The sequence below is a fragment of the Arvicola amphibius genome, chromosome 5 (assembly GCF_903992535.2).
Source record: "Arvicola amphibius chromosome 5, mArvAmp1.2, whole genome shotgun sequence".
Classification (NCBI taxonomy): Eukaryota; Metazoa; Chordata; class Mammalia; order Rodentia; family Cricetidae; genus Arvicola; species Arvicola amphibius.
In genome coordinates this window covers 77,577,031-77,599,102 of record NC_052051.1, presented here as the reverse complement: position 1 = coordinate 77,599,102, position 22,072 = coordinate 77,577,031, and the positions used below count along the sequence as shown (strand labels likewise).

At 39.2% G+C, this 22,072-nt stretch overlaps 1 protein-coding gene across 1 annotated transcript in view; it reads left to right on the top strand.

Annotated features, from left to right (window-relative positions):
* The window catches only part of Lrrc4c (leucine rich repeat containing 4C), a 35,719-nt gene extending 15,114 nt beyond the window's left edge, over positions 1 to 20,605 (top strand). Inside the window, exon 2 of the mRNA XM_038331794.1 lies at positions 18,641 to 20,605. Within this exon, the coding sequence (XP_038187722.1) occupies positions 18,683 to 20,605 (1,923 nt within the window). The 5' untranslated portion in view covers positions 18,641 to 18,682. The remainder of the gene's footprint in view (positions 1 to 18,640) is intronic.
* The last annotated feature ends 1,467 nt before the right edge of the window (positions 20,606 to 22,072 follow it).

The window sequence follows — 22,072 nt, the reverse complement described above, 5'->3', positions numbered from 1 at the left end:
ATGTAGACAGAAGGACCTCCCACACAGTATATTGAAGAAATAAAAAGATTCAAATAAACAAAAAGGTTCAAAGAACACTAATTAGAAACAAAAACAGTTTGCATTATATTCCAAGAATATGGAGTCAAAAAAGAATTTCAAGTGAGGAATGACAGAAATATATTTATATCTTTAAATTTCAGTAAACTTGGTTCATGAAGAATTAGATATGATGGGAAAAGGGGAGAGCCTAATAAAATATTTCAGGGGTTGCAAATTAGAAAGGAACGTGACAGTGCTACAGAAAGAAAAACTGAGCTATGTTTAGGAGCAGTGCTGGCAAAATAAAGCCAGGCTGTATGTGAATACAAAAATATCACTAAAGGAAAATAGGTGTTTGTATTGAACATCTTGGTATATGGTACCAGCACTGATTGAGGGACAGAGACAGTTTCCAGTTATCCTATACTCTTTAATTCATGTAGTCATCACAGTGTTTACTCATTGGGTTTTATCATGTCACTTTGGAAAATGTAGCTCACAGAGCCATTTCAGTAAAGACTGAATGAAATAATAACAATAAACTAACCCTCCAACCGAAGATATTTCACTTTATTTTTTATTTTATTTATTTTTTTATCTGTGTCATTTATTAAATTTATTAATTTTTTTTAAAATACCAATCCAAGTTCCTACACCGTCTCCTCCTCCCATTCCCTCCACACACCCTCCTACCCCACCCCCATCTAATCCTCAGAGAGAGTAAGGCACATTGCCTTAGGGAAGGTTCAAGGTCCTCCCTACTGTATCTAGACTGAGCAAGGTACACATCCCAAAAGAATAGGATCCCAAAAAGCCAGTACATACAGTAGGGATAAATCCTGATGCCACTGCCAGTGGCCCCTCAGACTGCCCCAGCCATGCAACAGTCAACCACATTCAGAGGGACTAGTTTGGTCCTCTGCTTGTTCCTTCCCAATCTGGCTGAAGGTGGTGAGCTCCCATTAGCTTTAAATCTGACTTTTCAGCCAGCCTACAAACCACAATCCCAGAGAACTTAGACAACAATGCAGACACTAAGAGAGACTTACACAGCTCTAATCTACATTGGAAGTAGAAAGTAGAAAAAGACAAGATCTCCTGAGTAATTGGGAGCATGGGGACCTTGGGGGAGAAATGAAGAGGGGAGGGGAGAGGCAGGGAGGGGAGCAGAGAAAAATGTAGAACTCAATAAATATCAATAAAAAATGTAAAAAAAAAATCTGACTTTTCAAACTCTGAATCTGCTGAGAGAAGTTAAAAATTCTTCCTCATATACTTTAATATTTTTCCAGGTTGCCAAAGAACAGAGGCTGAAATTTTGCTTACTTCCCCGTTCACACCATTCCCATGTAAATGTGAGTGGTAGAGGTGATTTGCCCTGATTTCAGGATGATTATTTCTACACTAGAACACTTCCCCTTTTTTGGAATTCATATTTTAAGTTCTTTGAGATTTTTGCTAGTGTGAGTTGATCCGAAACTCTGTAACTCAGTAGTCAGACAATCAAACTGAAGCTCAGCCCTGTACGATTTTAAAGGAATGTGTAGTGTATGGGTTACTGAGGTCACTTTTTTTTCATTATCCAGTCTTTCTCCTTCAATTTCTTTTCACCACAAAGGCAGAAGCCTTCTAAAGTAATGCTCTCATAATCTCCCTCCATTCTTGAAAGTCTCAAGGTTTTTCTCAAATATATCTATTGAAGCAATTCTGTCAGGTGTGCAACATCCCACAATGGATGAAGCTACCCATTCAAAGTATCTCTTCTACTAGAAGAGCTCTCTACTTTCACTGTCAGCTTTGTTAATTTTCATTCTCTCTATTATGAATAATCTCATTTTTATCTCCTCCACAACTATACTGCTTCAGTAGTAGTTCCTATTTTCTTAAGGACATAGTTAAATCTCAAATTCTCTCTTCTGAAAACTGTAAGATCAGTCATGCCTACATCAACTTTTGAATATGATGTACAGCATATAAGTATTTTCTACATCAAATTTCCATAATTCACATATGCACAATTTTATGTTCTATATGTGAATTGATAGTACATTTTGCAGCTGTAACAAGATTCAAAAACCCAGAAGGCCTTGACAATTTAGAAATTTTGTTTCTTTATAATAATCCTCATTTTATTCTTCAGATCTCTGTCAGTTGCTATCACATGGATTTTCTTCTTTTTTTAAAAAAATCTGGGAGCCTTCTCAGCTTGGTCGATCACCTTCCTGGACCTGGGGGGAGGTGGGAGGACCTTGGTCTTAGCATAGAGTGGGGAACCCTGATGGCTCCTTGGCCTTGAGAGGGAGGGAGGGGAGGTATGGGTGGAGGGGAGGGGAGGGAAGGGGGAGAAGGAGGGGAGAGAAGGGGGAGAAGGAGGGGAGGGAGGGGGGAGGAGGAGGGAAGGAGATGGAAATTTTTAAATATATATAAAAAAAATAAAATTTGTTCATTGATAAAAAAAAAATCATTCTTTATATTTCATTTTTACTCATATAATCATATTCTAATGTCATTTCTAAGCACTATACAGATAGTCTAAAATTATAAGCTAAGTCTTCTTAAAGTCACAAGTGTGGAGACAGATTGTTTTCTCATGAAACAAACCTCATAAAATTTAAATATGACTTTAGAAACATTTGCAAAGACACTGTGTTTAAATAAGCAGTTGTCTGTTGACTTGACTGGTCAAGTCCCTGGATTGCAGCCATTTATATGCTGTAGTGTTTTTATTACATTTACATAGAGGGTCATCCAGGGGCTTATTTATATATAAAAAGATCCTTGAAATTCTGCAGGTCTATGTATTTCTGCACACAGTAGAGGGAAAGCTCAACATATTTGCAAGGCTAGATTTCAAAATAAGGAAAAAAAGAATGATATTAAGAAATACTGATAAAAGCAAATTTGATTTGAAAAGGTGAGCTCCCTTTGCTAATACTGTGATTTAATTTGTGCCATTTTCTCGTCTAGCAGTTTTTAAATACAAAGAGAGGTTGAGAAATGATTTTTCAGTAGATATTCATCTTGTCCTGGTGGGAATAAACTTAAGTAATTTTCTTACAACCAATTCAGGGTAACTGATTAATTTTCTGAGGAAGATTTAAGATTCATAGTGTTATCAAATCTTTGAATTTTTAAACTTCTTTTCTCTTTTCTTTGGTATTATCCTAAAATGAAATGAGTTTGAGATAGTATAGGAGAGAGAATGAGAGAGAGAGAGAGAGAGAGAGAGAGAGAGAGAGAGGAGAAAGAGAGAGAGAGAGAGAGAGAGAGAGAGAGAGAGAGAGAGAGAGAGAGATGCATATAACCTGGGGTGGGGGCATAAAAAACTCTCCACAGTCAAGTATCAAATAGTTTGTTAGGATTAAAAAATATCCACAGAAGAACCATTTGATATGTTAAAATAATTCAGCTCTTTATCACAACATCTGAGAAGTAAGTTCTTTGCATTTTTTGGTCTTTTTTGGAATATCAGCTTCAACTTGAGATTGGCTTCCCTTTGAACAGGATGGCTGCAACCTCAGGTGTCTTGTCTTCTCAGAGTAATCCTGAAACAGAATCCAGAATTCGATATCCAGCTGCAGTTCCACATTTTCATTATTTATGAAAGGAAAATATTTTATAATCTACTAATCTAAAAATTCCTTGGATCTACTTGGTAACTTTTGTCCCATGTCCAGAATTAACTTGTCTTTAACAACAAAAGCCATTCTTCCAATGTTGTTAACAGTTTACAGCCTATATGTTGGCCTTCCAGTCTTTCCTGTATACCGTGCAAACTAGAATATTTTTGAATTCTTAACTGTTTAGGTTGAGGTAGGAGGGATAATATTTCAAAAGTTGTGACAATTGCATGAAAAATCTGTGACCATAAATAGTTTGACAGGAGCACAGTTATAACGACTGGGTGTCAGGCAGCTCATGACTGCTACAGTGGCAGATTTCAGTAGCTAAAATATTTAGTGTGCAGTAATTTTCAGAAAAGTTTGCCTAGCCCTAGTTTAAACAGGAATATAAACACAGGATTATTGTTCTTGGGAAAGGTAGATTCTTTAGAATTTAATTGTTTTTCAAGAAGAGTAAAGAATTTTGGAATGTGTGGAGAAAACATGTGGTATAATGGACTTTAGATGATGATAAATTACAATGTAAAAAATAGCATACTTTTTGATATGACAAAAATACTCTTAAAACAACTCTGTCTCTGTCTATTAAAATATCTGAGTTCATTCCTCACTATGATAAAGGAGAAAAGCTCCTCCAAACCACTTAAGAATGTCAATGAGTATAGTGTTAAAGATCTGTTCATACTTTCATACTTTATTCAAACTGGAGAATTAGACTTGAAGATGATTTTTCAATAGGAACTAGGTCATAAAAATGTAAGTGGATGAACATAGCATGGTGCTGTGAGAGACTTTATTAATCTCGGTGTACAGATCTCTGTGGAAACATTCCAGGGAAAAATTAATGCATCTAGGCTGGAGAATTACTCAGTAGAGTTTTTCCCTAGCATGCAGGAAGACCTGGGCTCTGTCACCACTATCTCATAAGCCTGGCATATTGGTGCTTACTTGTAGTGTTAGAATAAGAGAGGTAAAGACAGAAGGATGAGAAGTCCTAGGTAATCATAGTAAAGGTTTAGAGATTAGAGAAGTAATTGAAGTAATTAAGGATTAGAGAATTTTAAATCAACCTGGGTTATGTGAGATGGTATCAAACAAGTAAACAAGTAACAAACAAAAAGAATAAGTTAGTGGGATCTCCTGTAAGATGCAATGAAAATATTTTTTTTCTGACAAGATAGTCCTAGAAGAGAAATGAGTTGCTGTAAAGACAGTGAATGAACATTGAGAAAAAAAAACATTAGGTAGGTGTACTGATAAGTCGTTAAATGTTGGATCAATAGCCTGTCCATTTAGTTGAACTATACGAGTAGATTCTGCCCTAGCCACGAATTTTTGTCCATAACAACAGTGCCAAATACCAGTTCTTTCTCATGGAGTTTGGTAATTCCCATACCATTTGTGCCACTATTACACCACTAGGCATATTTCGTCAGGGTAGTTGATATTTTAACTCATGACGTTCACAGTTGGTTGAGACCGGTGATACATTTTCTTCCTTGGTAGTATGCACAATACCTTCCAGCACTAGTACCAGTTTGATTTCTTCACATTTTATGACTTAATTACAAGGTATATTCAGCAGTACAGTTTTATCATCAAGTTTTAGGATAGAACCAAAAGAAATGACAACAGCATTAATGTTCGGTGATCAATAAGACCCTATTGGCAACCAAATCCAAAATAAGTAACCCATTCTTGGTCCTAGAGTTTTGATTTGCCAGTCTCTGGTGTCTAATAGGTGCAGTGCACCCCTGTTAAATAACAATTCTATTTAATTTAAAATTATTTAAAAATATTTGAAAATGAGGACGTAGAGATCTTAGTGAGCTTCTACAGCAGCAGGTTTCCATACGTGTGGACCCACTATCATACTCTACCTTGCTCTCCTATCACCACTCTATTTAATCATCCCTACCTGTTATTGCTCTTCCATTACAGACTTTCCATCTATCTTCCCTCTCTTGAATGTACCTTATCTGTAACCTCTTAATAGTTTCTTGGTATATATTTCTAATGATTCAAAACTAGTATTCAAAGATGAAAGAAATACATAAATTCTTCTTTCTGAATCTGGTCTTTCTTACAAAAAGAACCAGCTATTTCCAGATACATCCATTAACAGTGAATTTCATAATTTACTTTTAACATCAAAATAATGTTGCACTTTATGAATGTAATTTTTCTATTACCCCTTCCTCAGTGGATTGCCATCTAAATTGTTTCACTTCATAGTTATTGTAACTACTATAACAATGAACATAAATGCACAAGAATCTCAACAAGAGGCTATAAATTTCTTTGGGTATATTCCTAAGCTATAACTTTGGGCACAGCTATATCATGTAGAAGATCTATTTCTATCTTTTGATGAACCTCCACACTAATTTCCACTCTAGCTGTTCCAATTTTTACTCTTATAAGCAGTGGATAAGTGTTTCCTTTTCTTCATAGTCATGGCAGTATATTCTAACTTTAAAAACAATTTTCTGTCCATTTTCAATGGGCAAGATGAAATCACAAAGTAGTTTTGATTTTCATTTCTTTGATTGCTAAGCATGTTAAACATTTTAAATATATAATTATTCATAAATTTGATTTTATTTTTTGAGAACTTTGTTCAGTTCCTTGTCCCAATTTCTAATTGGCTTTATTTTCTGTGTTCAGTATTCTGCATGCCTTGTACATTCTTGATACCAATATTCGTTTTGTGTGTGTGTGTTTTTTTTTCTTTTTTTTCCCAGTTTATTTATTTTTTATTAAAAATTGCCATCTCCTCCCCTCCTCCTCCCCCTTCCCTCCCCTCCCCTCCACCCACACCCCCACTCCCTCCCTCTTGAGGCCAAACAGCCATCAGGGTTCTCTACACTATGTTGAGTCCAAGGTCCTCCCAACTCCCCCCAGGTCCAGGAAGGTGAGCAACCAAACTGACAAGGCTCACACAGAGCCCGTCCATGTCGTAGAGACCAAGCCCATCGCCATTGTCCTTGGCTCCTCGGTCAGCCTCCACCATCAGCCACCCTCAGAGAGTCCGATTTGGTCGCATGTTCCACCAGTCCCATTCCAAGTGGACTTGGTGGTCTCCCATTAGTTCTGTCCTGCCGTCTCAGTGGGTGAACGCATCCCTCATGGTTCTGACTTTCTTTCTCATGATCTCTCTCCTTCTGCTCCTCATCAGAACTTTGGAAGCTCAGTCCGGTGCTCCAATGTGGGGCTCTGTCTCTATCTCCATCCATCGCCAGGTGAAGGTTAAGGCTCACAGTGAGCCCGTCCATGCTGTAGAGTTCACATTCATTGCTGTTGTCCTTGGTTTCTCAGTCCTCCTCCACCGTCAGCCACATTCAGAGAGTCCGGTTTGGTCCCCTGTTCCATCAGTTCCATTCCAACTGGACTTGGTGGTCTCCCGTTAGATCTGGAAGAAAGAAAGCATCTTCAACAAATGGTGCTGGCATAACTGGATGTCAATCTGTAGAAGAATGAAAGTAGATCCGTGTCTATCACCATGCACAAAACTCAAGTCCAAATGGATTAAAGACCTCAATATCAATCTGAACACACTGAACCTGTTAGAGGAGAAAGTGGGAAGTACTCTACAACATTTGGGCACAGGAGACCGCTTCCTACGTATAGCCCCAGCAGCACAGACATTAAGGGCAACATTGAATAAATGGGACCTCCTGAAGCTGAGCAGCTTCTGCAAAGCAAAGGACACTGTCACTAAGACAAAAAGGCAGCCTACTGACTGGGAAAAGATCTTCACCAACCCCACAACAGACAAAGGTCTGATCTCCAAAATATATAAGGAACTCAAGAGACTAGACTTTAAAATGCTAATGAACCCAATTAAAAAATGGGGCACTGAACTCAACAGAGAATTCTCAACAGAAGAAGTTCGAATGGCCAAAATATACCAATATTCTTTTTTTTTTCCTCATGGTTTATTTTTTTTATATTTAAAAATTTCCATCTCCTTCCCTCCTCCTCCCCCCTCCCTTCCCTCCTCCTCCCCCTTCCCTCCCCTCCTTCTCCCCCTTCCCTCCCCTCCCCTCCACCCATACCTCCCCTCCCTCCCTCTCAAGGCCAAGGAGCCATCAGGGTTCCCCACTCTATGCTAAGACCAAGGTCCTCCCAACTCCCCCCAGGTCCAGGAAGGTGATCGACCAAGCTGAGAAGGCTCCCACAGAGCCCGTCCATGAAGAACAATCAAAGCCCAGAGCCATTGTCCTTTGCTTCTCAGTCAGCCCCCGCTGTTGGCCACATTCAGAGAGACGGGTTTGGTCGCATGATCCATCAGTCCCATTCCAACTGGAGTTGGTGATCTCCCATTAGTTCTGTCCCACCGTCTCCATGAGTGAACGCACCCCTCTCGTTCCTGACTTTCTCCCTCATGTTCTCGCTCCTTCTGCTCCTCATCAGGAGCTTGGGAGCTCAGTCCAGTGCTCCAATGTGGGGCTCAGTCACCTTCCCCATCTGTCGCCAGCTGGAGGTTCCCTCATATAACTAATACTGATAAATATTTTCCCATGGTGAAGGCTGCCTCTTCACTCAAATGATGGTGTCCATTGCTATATAGAACTATTTTAGTTTCTTATGGCCCTATGTAGTATTCAGGGTTCTCTAGTAGAACAATGAATCTCTCTCTTTCTCTCTCTCTCTCTCTCTCTCTCTCTCTATATATATATATATATATATATATATATATATATATATATAAAACCATATTTTATTAGTCTCTTAAAGACCATGGCTATGCTATTCCTACAATGGTTATCTACTAACAGAAAGTCCAAGAAACCCGCAGTTGTTCAGTCCATGAGGTTGAATGGCCTTGGTGGTCTTCAGTTATTATAAGAATACTGAAAAAGTAAGTTCTAATGGTTATTGAGGAATGGACTTGCCAGTGAGAGAGAGGGCAAGCAGGCAAAATTCAAATGACCTTTGCCTCCAGTTACATAGGCTGTCAGCACAAGTGCTACCCAGGTTAAAAGGGGGTTATCCAATTTCAAATTATTTAATTAAAAAAATCTCACATAATTAAGAAAAATTCCACCTTGCTACTTGACTTGGGTTTTGGTTAAATTCAGGTGTTGCTAAGTTGACAACCAAGTACAGCCATCACATCCTTTTTGGCAATTATTGGTCTTAATTACTGAACTACCAAGATCTTTTCTAGAAAATCCTTTTACAAACATGAAAATACAATCATAATCCCTATTTTTTCCTCTATCATCTCAAGTCATAGAGTTTATGTTGAGGTCCTTGATGCACCTAGAGTTAAGTTTTGTGCAGGGTGAGAGAAACTTCTCTTAGTAGAAAGCAATTAACAATCTCTATCAGTTGAATGTTTAGAGAATTAGAGACTATGGAGTACACAACCCTAAATGAGACATCTACATCTCTTCTACATCTTCCCAAGGTTCAGAGATTATCATGAAAGGACAGAAAGATTGTAAAGGCAAGCAATGTTGGAAAAAGTTCCCCTGTTTGTATTCATGTGACACAGGATTTCCCTGACATAAGAGAACAGTTACATAGATGGTCTCACAGTGGAACTAAGAGCATGTAGAAGGCATGCATTTGCTCAAGTCAGACCAAATTTCAAAATGGATGGAAGAGATGCACAGGAAGTACCAATCCTAGCTGAAGAATTATGAGCAATTCATTACTGCAATGGGAAAAAGCATCAGTCTGCTTTAAAGGTGTGACTCCTGTTTGTTTGACTATGCTCTATTGAGTTCCCATACCCTAGAGAATTTGGGAAGCAACATTTAGACAAAACAGGTTTTAAAAGGTCACAAATTTGCGTGATACATTAGTTAGGGTTTTCTAGAGGAACAGAAAATATAATAATATACATATTATATTATTTAATGTATTATATAAAATATATTCAGTGTGTGTGTGTGTGTGTGCGTGTGTGTGTGTGTGTGTGTGTTTATTTCTAGAAAGGGGAATTTTTTAGCATAGCATACAGGTTGTGCTTCAGCTAGTCTAATAATGGCCATCTAACAATGAAAGATCCAAGAATCCAATATTTATTCCATCCATTAGGCTGGGTTTTTTATCTAGTCTTCAGTCTATGTCAGAATCCAGAAGAACTTGTCTCTAAAGCCAGTGAAGGAATGGATTTTCTAGGGAGAATAAGAGAAAGCAGACAAAGAACGAGAACTTCCTTCTTCCATGTATTTAATATTGGCTGTCAGCAGAAGGTGGAGAGATCTCAAAAGTCTTGATTAAAGGTGTATCTTTAACACCTCAAAAATATGGATTAGATGTGGGTCTTTTTAGTTCAAGTGACTGAAAGAAAAATCTCTCATAGGTGTGCCCAGTCATCTGTGGTTTAATAAATTCCAGATGTAGACAAATTGATAAGAATAGCCATCACAGGTGGAGGAGGATGAGTTAATATGAACAAAAATACATTGATTTAAATTCTCCATCAATAAAAATATAATTTGAAACACAAAAAGTAAAATGGAGAAGTCTTGTTTGTGTGTATGTGTGTGTGTGTGAGAGAGAGAGATATAGAGAGAGAGAGACAGAGAGAGAGAGTGACAGAGAGACAGAGAGAGAGAGAGAAACAAGGGGTATATTTGTAATTATAAAGATTCGTTTTGGATAAGAAGTTTTGGTGTTCCATGTTTGTTAAGAATCATTAAGGGTGCATGTGGATAGTTGGGTATTTTTTTTCTTTTTTTTCCAGTTTATTTATTTTTTATTAAAAATTGCCATCTCCTCCCCTCCTCCTCCCCCTTCCCTCCCCTCCCCTCCACCCACACCCCCACTCCCTCCCTCTTGAGGCCAAACAGCCATCAGGGTTCTCTACACTATGTTGAGTCCAAGGTCCTCCCAACTCCCCCCAGGTCCAGGAAGGTGAGCAACCAAACTGACAAGGCTCACACAGAGCCCGTCCATGTCGTAGAGACCAAGCCCATCGCCATTGTCCTTGGCTCCTCGGTCAGCCTCCACCATCAGCCACCCTCAGAGAGTCCGATTTGGTCGCATGTTCCATCAGTCCCATTCCAAGTGGACTTGGTGGTCTCCCATTAGTTCTGTCCTGCCATCTCAGTGGGTGAACGCATCCCTCATGGTTCTGACTTTCTTTCTCATGATCTCTCTCCTTCTGCTCCTCATCAGAACTTTGGGAGCTCAGTCCGGTGTTCCAATGTGGGGCTCTGTCTCTATCTCCATCCATCACCAGGTGAAGGTTAAGGCTCACAGTGAGCCCGTCCATGCTGTAGAGTTCACATTCATTGCCGTTGTCCTTGGTTTCTCAGTCCTTCTCATTAACTCATTCGTCTATCTATTTCTACTTTCTAAATTAATTCTAATGTCTATGCCTGTGTCAATCCAGCCAAAAGACTGTGCTAAACAAAATATTTCCCCTTAAGTTTTCCAGATGCACGAGGTTAGCAGTGCATGGAATGCATAAGGAAGGAAGAAAGACCTATTGACAAAGTCAAGATAGCTTTCAGGACATAGCTAAAAGCATAGTAGTTTAATTCAAATCCCATAGAAATCTACTTGTAAGTAAATGCTGCAAGATGGCATTGTAATGGATAGTGCATACTTTAAATTGATTTCCTTTTGATGTGAAAAAATGATTTTATAAAAGAGATGTTGAAGTTTGGCTTTTGATGAAAAATAATATAATTTAGGATTTAAAGTAGAAAATTTTTTGTTGATAGTAGTTTATTTGATTCAGTGCAATGTACCAAGAATTATTCACTATAGGTTACAAATTAGCTTTGAAACAAGTATAATGTATAGATCATTGCTTATGACTTATTCATCAGAAAACTTCATTAATTTCAAGAGTACAATGACCATGAAGAAAGCCAGAAGCAGAAACTACAAACCAGGCTTGGTTAACATTAATAAGAGACTCATAACCTAGAAGTGACACTAGAGTTTAGGTGCCCATGCGTTCATGTATATTCAGGTTCATGTCAACTAATCCTTATGATAACACTGATCATGAGATAGCTCATCATCCTTTAGGTTGTTGATTTCTGGAAAATAGATGGATCTGATAATCATTGTGTTAAGCAAAAAAAGCTAGACAAATATCCCATTTTTATATATAAACATATATATATATATATTTATGTGTGTGTGTGTGTGTGTGTGTGTGTGTATGTATGGAGTCTAAATTTGAAGGGACTTGAAGATAGAAAGGGTATCCTGAAGGAACAAATAGTGTCTTTACCACTTAAATTTTTTTCTTTTTTTTTCTCATGGTTTATTTTTTTTATATTTAAAAATTTCCATCTCCTTCACTCCTCCTCCCCCCTCCCTCCCCTCCTCCTCCCCCCTCCCTCCCCTCCTCCTCCCCCTTCCCTCCCCTCCTTCTCCCCCTTCCCTCCCCTCCCCTCCACCCATACCTCCCCTCCCTCCCTCTCAAGGCCAAGGAGCCATCAGGGTTCCCCACTCTATGCTAAGACCAAGGTCCTCCCAGCTCCCCCCAGGTCCAGGAAGGTGATCGACCAAGCTGAGAAGGCTCCCACAGAGCCCGTCCATGCAGAAGAATCAGAGCCCAGAGCCATTGTCCTTTGCTTCTCAGTCAGCCCCCGCTGTTGGCCACATTCAGAGAGACGGGTTTGGTCGCATGATCCATCAGTCCCATTCCAACTGGAGTTGGTGATCTCCCATTAGTTCTGTCCCACTGTCTCCATGAGTGAACGCACCCCTCTCGTTCCTGACTTTCTCCCTCATGTTCTAGCTCCTTCTGCTCCTCATCAGGACCTTGGGAGCTCAGTCCAGTGCTCCAATGTGGGGCTCAGTCACCTTCCCCATCTGTCGCCAGCTGGAGGTTCCCTCACGGTCCTGACTTTCTTTCTCATGTTCACGCTCCTTCTGCTCCTCATCAGGACCTTGGGAGCTCAGTCCGGTGCTCCAATGTGGGGCTCTGTCATTTTCTTCATCTATCGTCAGGTGGAGGTTCTATGGTGATATGCAAGAAATTCATCAGTATGGCTATAGGAACTGGCCTTTTCAGGCTCCCTCTCCTCAGCTGCCCAAGGAACTAACTGGGGGCGTCTCCCTGGAAACCTGGGAACCCCTCTAGGGTCAAGTCTCTTGACAACCCTCAGGTAGCTCCTTAAATTAAGATATATGCTTCCCTGCTCCCATATCCACCCTTCCTATATCCCAAGCACCCCATTCCTCCAAGCTCCCCCCGTTCTCCCCTTCACACTTTTCTCTCCCCATCTTCCCTTGGCCCAGTCTTGCCCAACCCTCAAGTTCCCAATTTTGCCTGGCGATCATGTCTACTTCCAATATCCAGGAGGATTACTATATCTTTTTTTTGGGAGTTCACCTTCTTATTATCTTCTCAAGGATCCCAAATTTATAGGCTCGATGTCCTTTAATTATGGCTAGAAACCGATTATGAGTGAGTACATCCCATGTTCATCTTTTTGGGTCTGGGTTACCTCACTCAGAATAGTGTTAAGTTCTTGTGCTTTCTATCACAACCAGCTATGTTCATATGTGTAGCTGCTTTGCTGCAGTCAGACATCCCTGCTTACATTTACTCATGTACTACCTATGACTCTTGGACTCTTCACTCCTTATGTTCCACAATGGTGCCCAAGCACTTGGAAGGTAGATTCAGTATGTATCTTCCATTTAGACCTAGACAATCTGTAGAGTCTTATTCTCTATAATTTGTCCAGTTCTGCATCTCTGTGTTGATCATCTATTGCAAACATAGCTTCTCTGATGAGGGTTGAGAGATGCCTTAATCGATAGGAATAGTGATGTCTTTAGGAGTTGGTTTAATATTAATAAATGTCAATTTAGCAGGAAAAATGGGATAGGTTTTCTCTCTAGGGTATATTTTCTGTCTAGCCATACATTCTTGTAAATAATAGTGATAGGTAAGTTGTGGATCAGACTTACATCTAATTTGCAACTGGTTAGTTTCTTCCATGACTTCCATACCACAAGTGTACCAAGTGGACATGCTCAAGAGGAGGGAAGTATTTGAAGGTTTTGTTTAAATTTAAGGAAAGTGATAACTCTTATCTTGACCCAGAGTGTTGCTTGGTTTGTTTTTGTGACAAATACCCTACAGAAGCAATTTGGAGAGAAACAACTTATTTTAGTTCAAGGTTTCATAGCACGGAGGGATCCTTGGTATAAACATTGGGAATGATCTTGACTATGATGGCAAGAACCTAAGGATGCTTTCTCATATCTCTGAAGATGATGCATGGTCCATTTGCTACCTTCCAAGGTCCCACAATATCTCCAAACAGTGACAACAGCTGGAATCCAAATACATGTGCCTGTAGAGTCCATTACCATGCAGACATTATCACTCTACATGTAGCATATGTAAGCACATACTTGTCCTCATTTTGATGGGTAATGACACCTATCCAGTCTACTCCCTGGCTTCACTAAAGAGTCAGGACCTGCTGTTTAAAGGGAAGGTTCTGTGATTTTTCTTGTATGTGGAGGACAACAAGCCAAGAAAGGTGTGCAAATAAAAAGGGATATTTTTAGTTATGATTCTAAAAGAGGAGAGTCTTTCTGGGAATAGTTGGAATCTGTCATGAGACAGAAAGGGTAAGACAAAAATATGTGTAGTGGTATTTCATTTGTATTTTACTAAATAAAGCTTGCCTGAAGTTCAGAGAGTAGAATAGCTGCACTGATCAGCCTTACAAACCAGGCAGTAGTAACACACACCTTTAATCCCAGTAGACACACTAGTTTGCCATAGAAACCGGGCAATAGTGGTGCATACCTTTAATCCCAGCACTAGAGAGAAGTATAAGATCGGAGGAGACACCTCTCACACAGTCTCGTTCTGAGATTCTGGGAGGCAGGGTCACCATTTCAGACTGAGGTAAGGGTAAGAGTCAGTGACTCTTTTTTTTTTCTTTTCTGTCCTTCAGGTTGAACCCCATGTTCTGTCTCTGGGTTTTTTATTACAAATATGGGTATGGTCTAGAAGTGTATAATTTTAGTCTTTTGTGCAGATTATGGATCAAGAGCTGTCCTCTGATGCTTGTTACTAGCTCTTAAAGTGAGTAAAGTTAAATTGTGTTGGTATGAGTGTTTATAAGGACCCTGCATTAGTCAGTGTTTTGTTACATTGTGAAATACCCAGTCCAACAGCTGATAGCAATATATTATTTTGAATTATCATTTAGGACATGGCTTTGGCTCCATTGCTGTGATGGTGTGATGAGGCAGGACACTACGGCTGCTGTATGTTAAATAGCTAAATTTCAGCAAAGATCCTGAGCATGAAACTATCAAGAAAGAACATAAAAAGGCACAATTACTGTATTATAAAATATTATCCAATATATGCAATGATCCCTAGTAAGATATTACACATTTTCAGAATTAGCGACAGCATTATATTTAGTGCTTAACTATGCTAGTCACTAGTGTTAGCAAGAGACACATGGGAGACTGTCAGGTGGGACACCTCTCCTCATTGAGTCTACAGAAACAAAACAGAACAAATAAAAACAAATAAACAAACCCAGAACAAGTATCTTGTCCCAGGTGGTATAAAAACTCAACTCAAAACTTTAGTTGCCCTAATAATGGAAGTAGACCAGTGTACCCAAGGATTCTAGGAAATGAAACATGAACTCACAGTGCTCTGTTAAGTTTCTTTGTCATAATGGGGAGAAGAACAAAACAAGCACTTAGAATTGAAAGCAGCCTAGGCTTGCTTTTATTTATTTATTTATTTATTTTAAAAAACCGACACTGACTTCGCACTTTGCATACCAACTCCCATTTCCACTCTCTCCTCTCCTCCTGCTCTGTCCACCTTCTCCCTCATCCCAACCCCCCATCTAGTCCTCAGAGAGAGTAAGGCTTCCCATGGGGAGTCAACCAATTCTAGCACATTGCTTTGAGACAGAACCAAGACCCTCCCCACTACATCTAGACTTAGCAAGGTATTCTTGCACAGAGAAAGGTTAAAAAATGTCAATACAAGCAGTAGCGATAAATCCTGCTCTCACTACCAGTGGCCCCACAGTCTTCCCCAGCTATACAGCTGCCACCTACATTCAGAGGTCCTGGTTTGGTCCTATGCTGGTTCCCTTACTATCAGGCCAGAGTTGTTTGGCTCCCATAAACTCAGGTCCAATGTTTCAGAGGGTATCTCCTTCATGAGAAAGGGGGGGGTAGAGGAGAACTTGAGGGAACAGATGGTCGAGATGGGGAAAAAACAGAGATGGAGAGCGAGAAAAAAGATTTTCATTGAGGGAGCTGTCATGGGGTGAGTAAGAAAACTGGCACTAGAGAAATTCCCAGAATTCACAAAGATGACCTAAGTTAAGACCCTAAGAAATAGACGAGAGGTTGCCCAAACTGGCCTTGCCATGTAGTCAGATTGATGACTATCTTAAATATTACCATAGACCCTACATCCGACAACTGATGGAAGCTGAGGCAGAGATCCACAACAGAGCACTGGACTGAGTTCCCAAAGTCCAGTTGAAGAGTAGGAGAATTGAAATTATGTGCAAAGAGGCAGCCTAGGCTTTTTGACAGGGTCCTGTTGAGAATAGGAGGGAGACCCTTAATATGCTTAATAGGCTAATGACAGTTGGGGTTGCTAGGGGCACACTTGTACTTGGGAAGGTCACATTTCTGTCTTCTGTGTCCTATGATAACATTGCTGGTAACATATGTTAATTTACACTGGGGATCTTACCACCAAGGGCAATGATGAAGCCAGACCTTCCCATCCTCCGGTGGTAAGTATGGAGCTGACATATGGGAGTCTGGACTTGCCTTTTTTTCTGGCTCCTTTCCAAGGCTCACTAGGGACAATATAGCATCCTAATTGTTCTTTTGCTTTGACATTCTTGCAAAGCTCTTTGTTCCCTTATATTAGTCCATTGCTTAAAGCAAAGCAAAGTATTGAATTTCTTTCATAAAATAAGTATGTTGTCTATAAGATGAATTGAGGACAGCTAACATTGACATAGTTCTCTTGATTTCTTCCTCATCTTCAAGTCTTTAATTCTCCTGCAACAGAGGAATCTTAGTGTGCCGTGACTCTTGTCATGTACCTCTGGTCTTAGCTCAAGCTGATCTCTCTATCCTCATTTATTTTGTTCATTAACTAGTACCAAGCTGGAAAATATGACCTTCTTCTTTAAAATTTCCCAGCGAATTCCCAGTACTATGTTAATCTGTAACTGAAGTCTGGTGCCATTGGGGTCTGGTGCCACTGGGGTCTGGTGTCATGGGGGTCTTGTCTCATAGTGATGAACATAGATTATTGTACACATATGTTCCTCTGATTATTTACCATTTAAATTACATTTCTCCAGGGACAAGGATTACATTCCTCATCTCTATATTTCTAGTACTTTAGTAAGATGTCTAGCTTAGAAGTTAAACATTGAAAATAATATAAATGTCAAACATTTACTCAATTTTCACCACAAGATAGGTTTACTTTAAATATTTATTTGCATTAACTTTTATCCTCACAACCTTAAGGAATGAGTGATGTTGCTATTTCTGTTTTACCAGTGAGGAGAAGAAACTGAGCCACAGAATATATGAATATCTTGCCCAGTGTTGTAACTAACCTTGTTCAGTTTTAGAATGTTGTGAAACTCTCACTCCTTCCATTCTTTCTTTCTAAAAGGTTCATAAAAGCAACATGGTAGTAAGAGAGATTGGGATATATTATACACAGACACTTTGGCACCTGATTAGCCAATTAAATTGATAAATTACGCTTAGAAGTTACTGCTGGAAATAATGCAGAAAATAACATTTTATTTCCCCAATTGTACAAAATCCATATAAATAAGGACACAAGTCATTATCCCATTAACACCCATTTTTTTTTCTGTAAATAACACTCGATATTTATAAAAGTGACTTAGCAGGTGACCCATCTACTGCAGACACCTGACTACATTATACTGAGTACATATAAATCTCTATGGAAGCTATAAATTAATTGTGAAACATATTACCTGCTAACTTTTGTGCTATACTACCATGTTCACAAGATGTTTCTACTGGGGGACCAATCTGATGAGCCCTGAGTCTTGGTTTTGCACTTTAACCATATGGCTCCCTGTATGCTTCTTCTCTTATGATTCTTACTCTTCAAAGGGGAGAGAATAGTGTCCAAGTCAGAGGAGTGTCTTAAACACTGAGAATATACTAGAAATTGACACATACATGAACTATGTACAGTTGTAAACCAGATGACAGTTAGACATTTCTGGTTAAAGATCAGTTATCATCAATTAAAAATTCTTAATAATTTTTAACAAGGCATCACACATTTACTTTTTTGCTAGACACAAGAAACTTGCCATTCCTGTATAACTTTATTTATGAATTCTATAGCTTGCTATAAAGGAAGGATTTCATAGATAGACTTCTTCTTAGTGATTTTGCATGGGAAGTTGTAGTTGGCTGGGTTTAGTAACTGAATCTTATTTTCTGTACATTTCTCATCTGAGATGAACACTGAAGAGAGGACAAAATTCATGATATACACCTCTATGCATTGGCTTCTATACAGTTGGCAGTTGTTAAGCACTACATTGGGGCTCTCCGTCTCAATATTCCATTTCTTTTTGATTAATCATCTGATTATATACAAACAGTGATTGAATGGTAATTTGGACTACAGAAATAATTCTCTGTGAATATTGGCAACATACCACCAAGAGTTATTAAATTTGTTTGCCACAAAAGCTATTAAATTAATTAAATAAAAGTTAATGCAGATAAAGAACTTAAAATATTACCTAGCACACTGTGAAAACTTTAAGCATTGTTATTATCATCACAGTTTCTACTTTTGGTGATTCTCAGCCAGACATCTTGCTTAGTACTGGGAATATAAAGATGAGGAACGCAATTAGTTAAGTTTAATGTTAATTTTACCAATATTGGCCTTAGCGCATACAAATATGTTACTAATAGGAAGATATTTGAAGAAGTAATACTTTTTTGTTTGTCTTGTTTTTCAGACTGTTTGAACTCCAGAAGGACCAACACCAGATAAATTATGAATGTTGAACAAGATGACCTTACATCCACAGCAGATAATGATAGGTCCTAGGTTTAACAGGGCCCTATTTGACCCCCTGCTTGTGGTGCTGTTGGCTCTTCAACTTCTTGTGGTGGCTGGTCTGGTCCGAGCTCAAACCTGCCCTTCAGTGTGCTCCTGCAGCAACCAGTTCAGCAAGGTAATTTGTGTTCGCAAGAACCTTCGTGAGGTTCCTGATGGCATCTCCACCAACACAAGGCTGCTGAACCTCCATGAGAACCAAATACAGATCATCAAAGTGAACAGCTTCAAGCACTTAAGGCACTTGGAAATCCTCCAGTTGAGCAGGAATCATATTCGAACCATTGAAATTGGGGCCTTCAATGGTTTGGCGAACCTCAACACTCTGGAACTCTTTGACAATCGTCTTACTACCATCCCGAATGGAGCTTTTGTGTATCTCTCTAAACTGAAGGAGCTCTGGTTGCGCAACAACCCCATTGAAAGCATCCCTTCCTATGCTTTTAACAGAATCCCTTCTTTGCGCCGCCTAGACTTGGGGGAATTAAAAAGGCTTTCTTACATCTCAGAAGGTGCCTTTGAAGGTCTGTCCAACTTGAGGTATTTGAACCTTGCCATGTGCAACCTCCGTGAAATCCCTAACCTCACGCCGCTCATCAAACTGGACGAACTAGATCTTTCTGGGAACCATTTGTCTGCCATCAGACCTGGCTCTTTTCAGGGGTTGATGCACCTTCAAAAACTGTGGATGATACAGTCTCAGATTCAAGTGATTGAACGCAATGCCTTTGATAACCTCCAGTCATTAGTGGAGATCAACCTGGCACACAACAATCTAACATTACTGCCTCATGACCTCTTCACGCCCTTGCATCATCTAGAGCGGATACACCTTCATCACAACCCATGGAACTGTAACTGTGATATCCTGTGGCTCAGCTGGTGGATACGAGACATGGCTCCCTCGAACACAGCTTGTTGTGCCAGGTGTAACACTCCCCCCAATCTGAAAGGAAGATATATCGGAGAGCTGGACCAGAATTATTTCACATGCTATGCTCCGGTGATTGTGGAACCCCCTGCAGACCTCAATGTCACTGAAGGCATGGCAGCTGAGCTAAAATGTCGGGCATCTACATCCCTGACTTCCGTGTCTTGGATTACTCCAAATGGAACAGTCATGACCCATGGGGCATACAAAGTGCGGATAGCTGTGCTTAGTGATGGCACGTTAAATTTCACAAATGTAACTGTGCAAGACACAGGCATGTACACATGTATGGTGAGTAATTCTGTTGGCAACACTACTGCTTCTGCCACCTTGAATGTTACAGCTGCAACCACTACTCCTTTCTCTTACTTTTCAACTGTAACAGTAGAGACTATGGAACCTTCTCAGGACGAGGCACGAACCACAGATAACCATGTGGGTCCCACTCCAGTGATTGATTGGGAGACTACTAACGCAACCACATCTCTTACGCCACAGAGCACAAGGTCAACAGAGAAAACATTCACCATCCCAGTGACTGACATCAACAGTGGAATCCCAGGAATTGATGAGGTCATGAAAACAACCAAAATCATTATCGGGTGTTTTGTGGCCATCACACTCATGGCTGCTGTGATGCTGGTCATTTTCTACAAGATGAGGAAGCAGCACCATCGGCAAAACCACCATGCTCCAACAAGGACTGTTGAAATCATTAACGTGGATGATGAGCTCACTGGGGATCCACCTATGGAAAGTCACCTGCCCATGCCTGCAATTGAGCATGAGCACCTAAACCACTATAACTCTTACAAATCTCCCTTCAACCACACAACAACAGTAAACACAATAAATTCAATACACAGTTCAGTGCATGAACCGTTATTGATCCGAATGAACTCTAAAGACAATGTACAAGAGACTCAAATATAAAACATTTACAGTTACAGAAAACAAACAATCAAAAAGGACAGTTTATTAAAAAAAATGACACAGATGACTGGGCTAAATCTACTGTTTCAAAAAAAGTGTCTTTACAAAAAAACAAAAAAGAAAAGAAATTTATTTATTAAAAATTCTATTGTGATCTAAAGCAGACAAAATTATGTGTATTCCTCAGAACCTGTTTTTGCTGCACTTACTATTTTCCCACACCTCCTCCCTCCCTTCCCTGATTGCCATATTTTTCATAGATCTCAATTCTCTAAAGAACTGGTCTAGGAAATTTTGTAAGAATTCTGTTACACTTTGAGATTTTTATGGTGAATTCTAGTGGTGAGATCCAGTCTATTTTGTCTCTTTTTCTCTCTAATTTTTTTCATTTTTTTCCCTTTTTCCTTCATACCCTTCTGAAGTAGTCCAATGGGGAATGCAATATTAGAAATAGATTTTTAAGAAAGAATGAGGAAAATGCAAGATCTTATATTTTTCATGCATTGATCTGTTCTGTATTTATGAGGAGGACATTCTGTGGAGAAAGAAAAAAAGTAAGCAAACAACAGATTAATTTACATATGAACATCTATAAAACCCATGACTTTAAAAAAACTCTAGAACCAGAATTTGTAGTTCAAAAACTTAAAATAAGATTATAAATAAAATATTGTTGGTTTTTCTGTACCTGGACATAGCTCATTTGTAGCCTGGTTCAAATATGAGAAACCTGAAGGTAATTAGATTCCTTATTTTCTAAGAAACACTTTAGCCAAAGCATCATTTTCTACATGTCTCTGCTGTTTTATTCGACTTAAGTTGCCTATCAGTATTCAAGGATGCTATGATGCAATGAGAGGCTTTCCTTCTCAATAGGATGCCCTTGCAAAATTTTCAGGTGAAAAGATATCAGTCTATAAACAAAATGTATTTCAAGTAGGGAAAATATACCACTATGATATATTTGCCTTTTTCTAATAAGAATCCCACAGACAAGGTGAAATATTGCCACAAAAGTGGAGTCATGCCAATGTTCCTATAGTTAAGAAAATAATTTTGGGTTCTGAGTGTTAGCAAATTTAGTTCAATTCAATGAAAACTATCAAAAAATTAAAATGGACTAAATGGTCACTGGATAATATGGGTACAAAAAGAACAAGGCCTGACTCCTACCCTTGTATCATTCCCAAGGATTATTCTCAGTGTATGCCTAGGCATTAGCACTAACTTTTGATATTTGGGTAGAAACAGTGTCCTGGGATCACAAACTCATAAAATATTCAATTATTATTATTACAGGAGCTTCCTGGTTTCATGGTTTCTGACATTTTTATTGTAGAGATAACTTTTGCCTCTAGAATACAGATTCCCGGGGTTAAAAGGTATGAAAATGACATCTTAGGTATCCTAGAAACGTGGGTCCACACAAAGAGATGAGAAAACTGTTGCAATGGTAATTTACTAAGA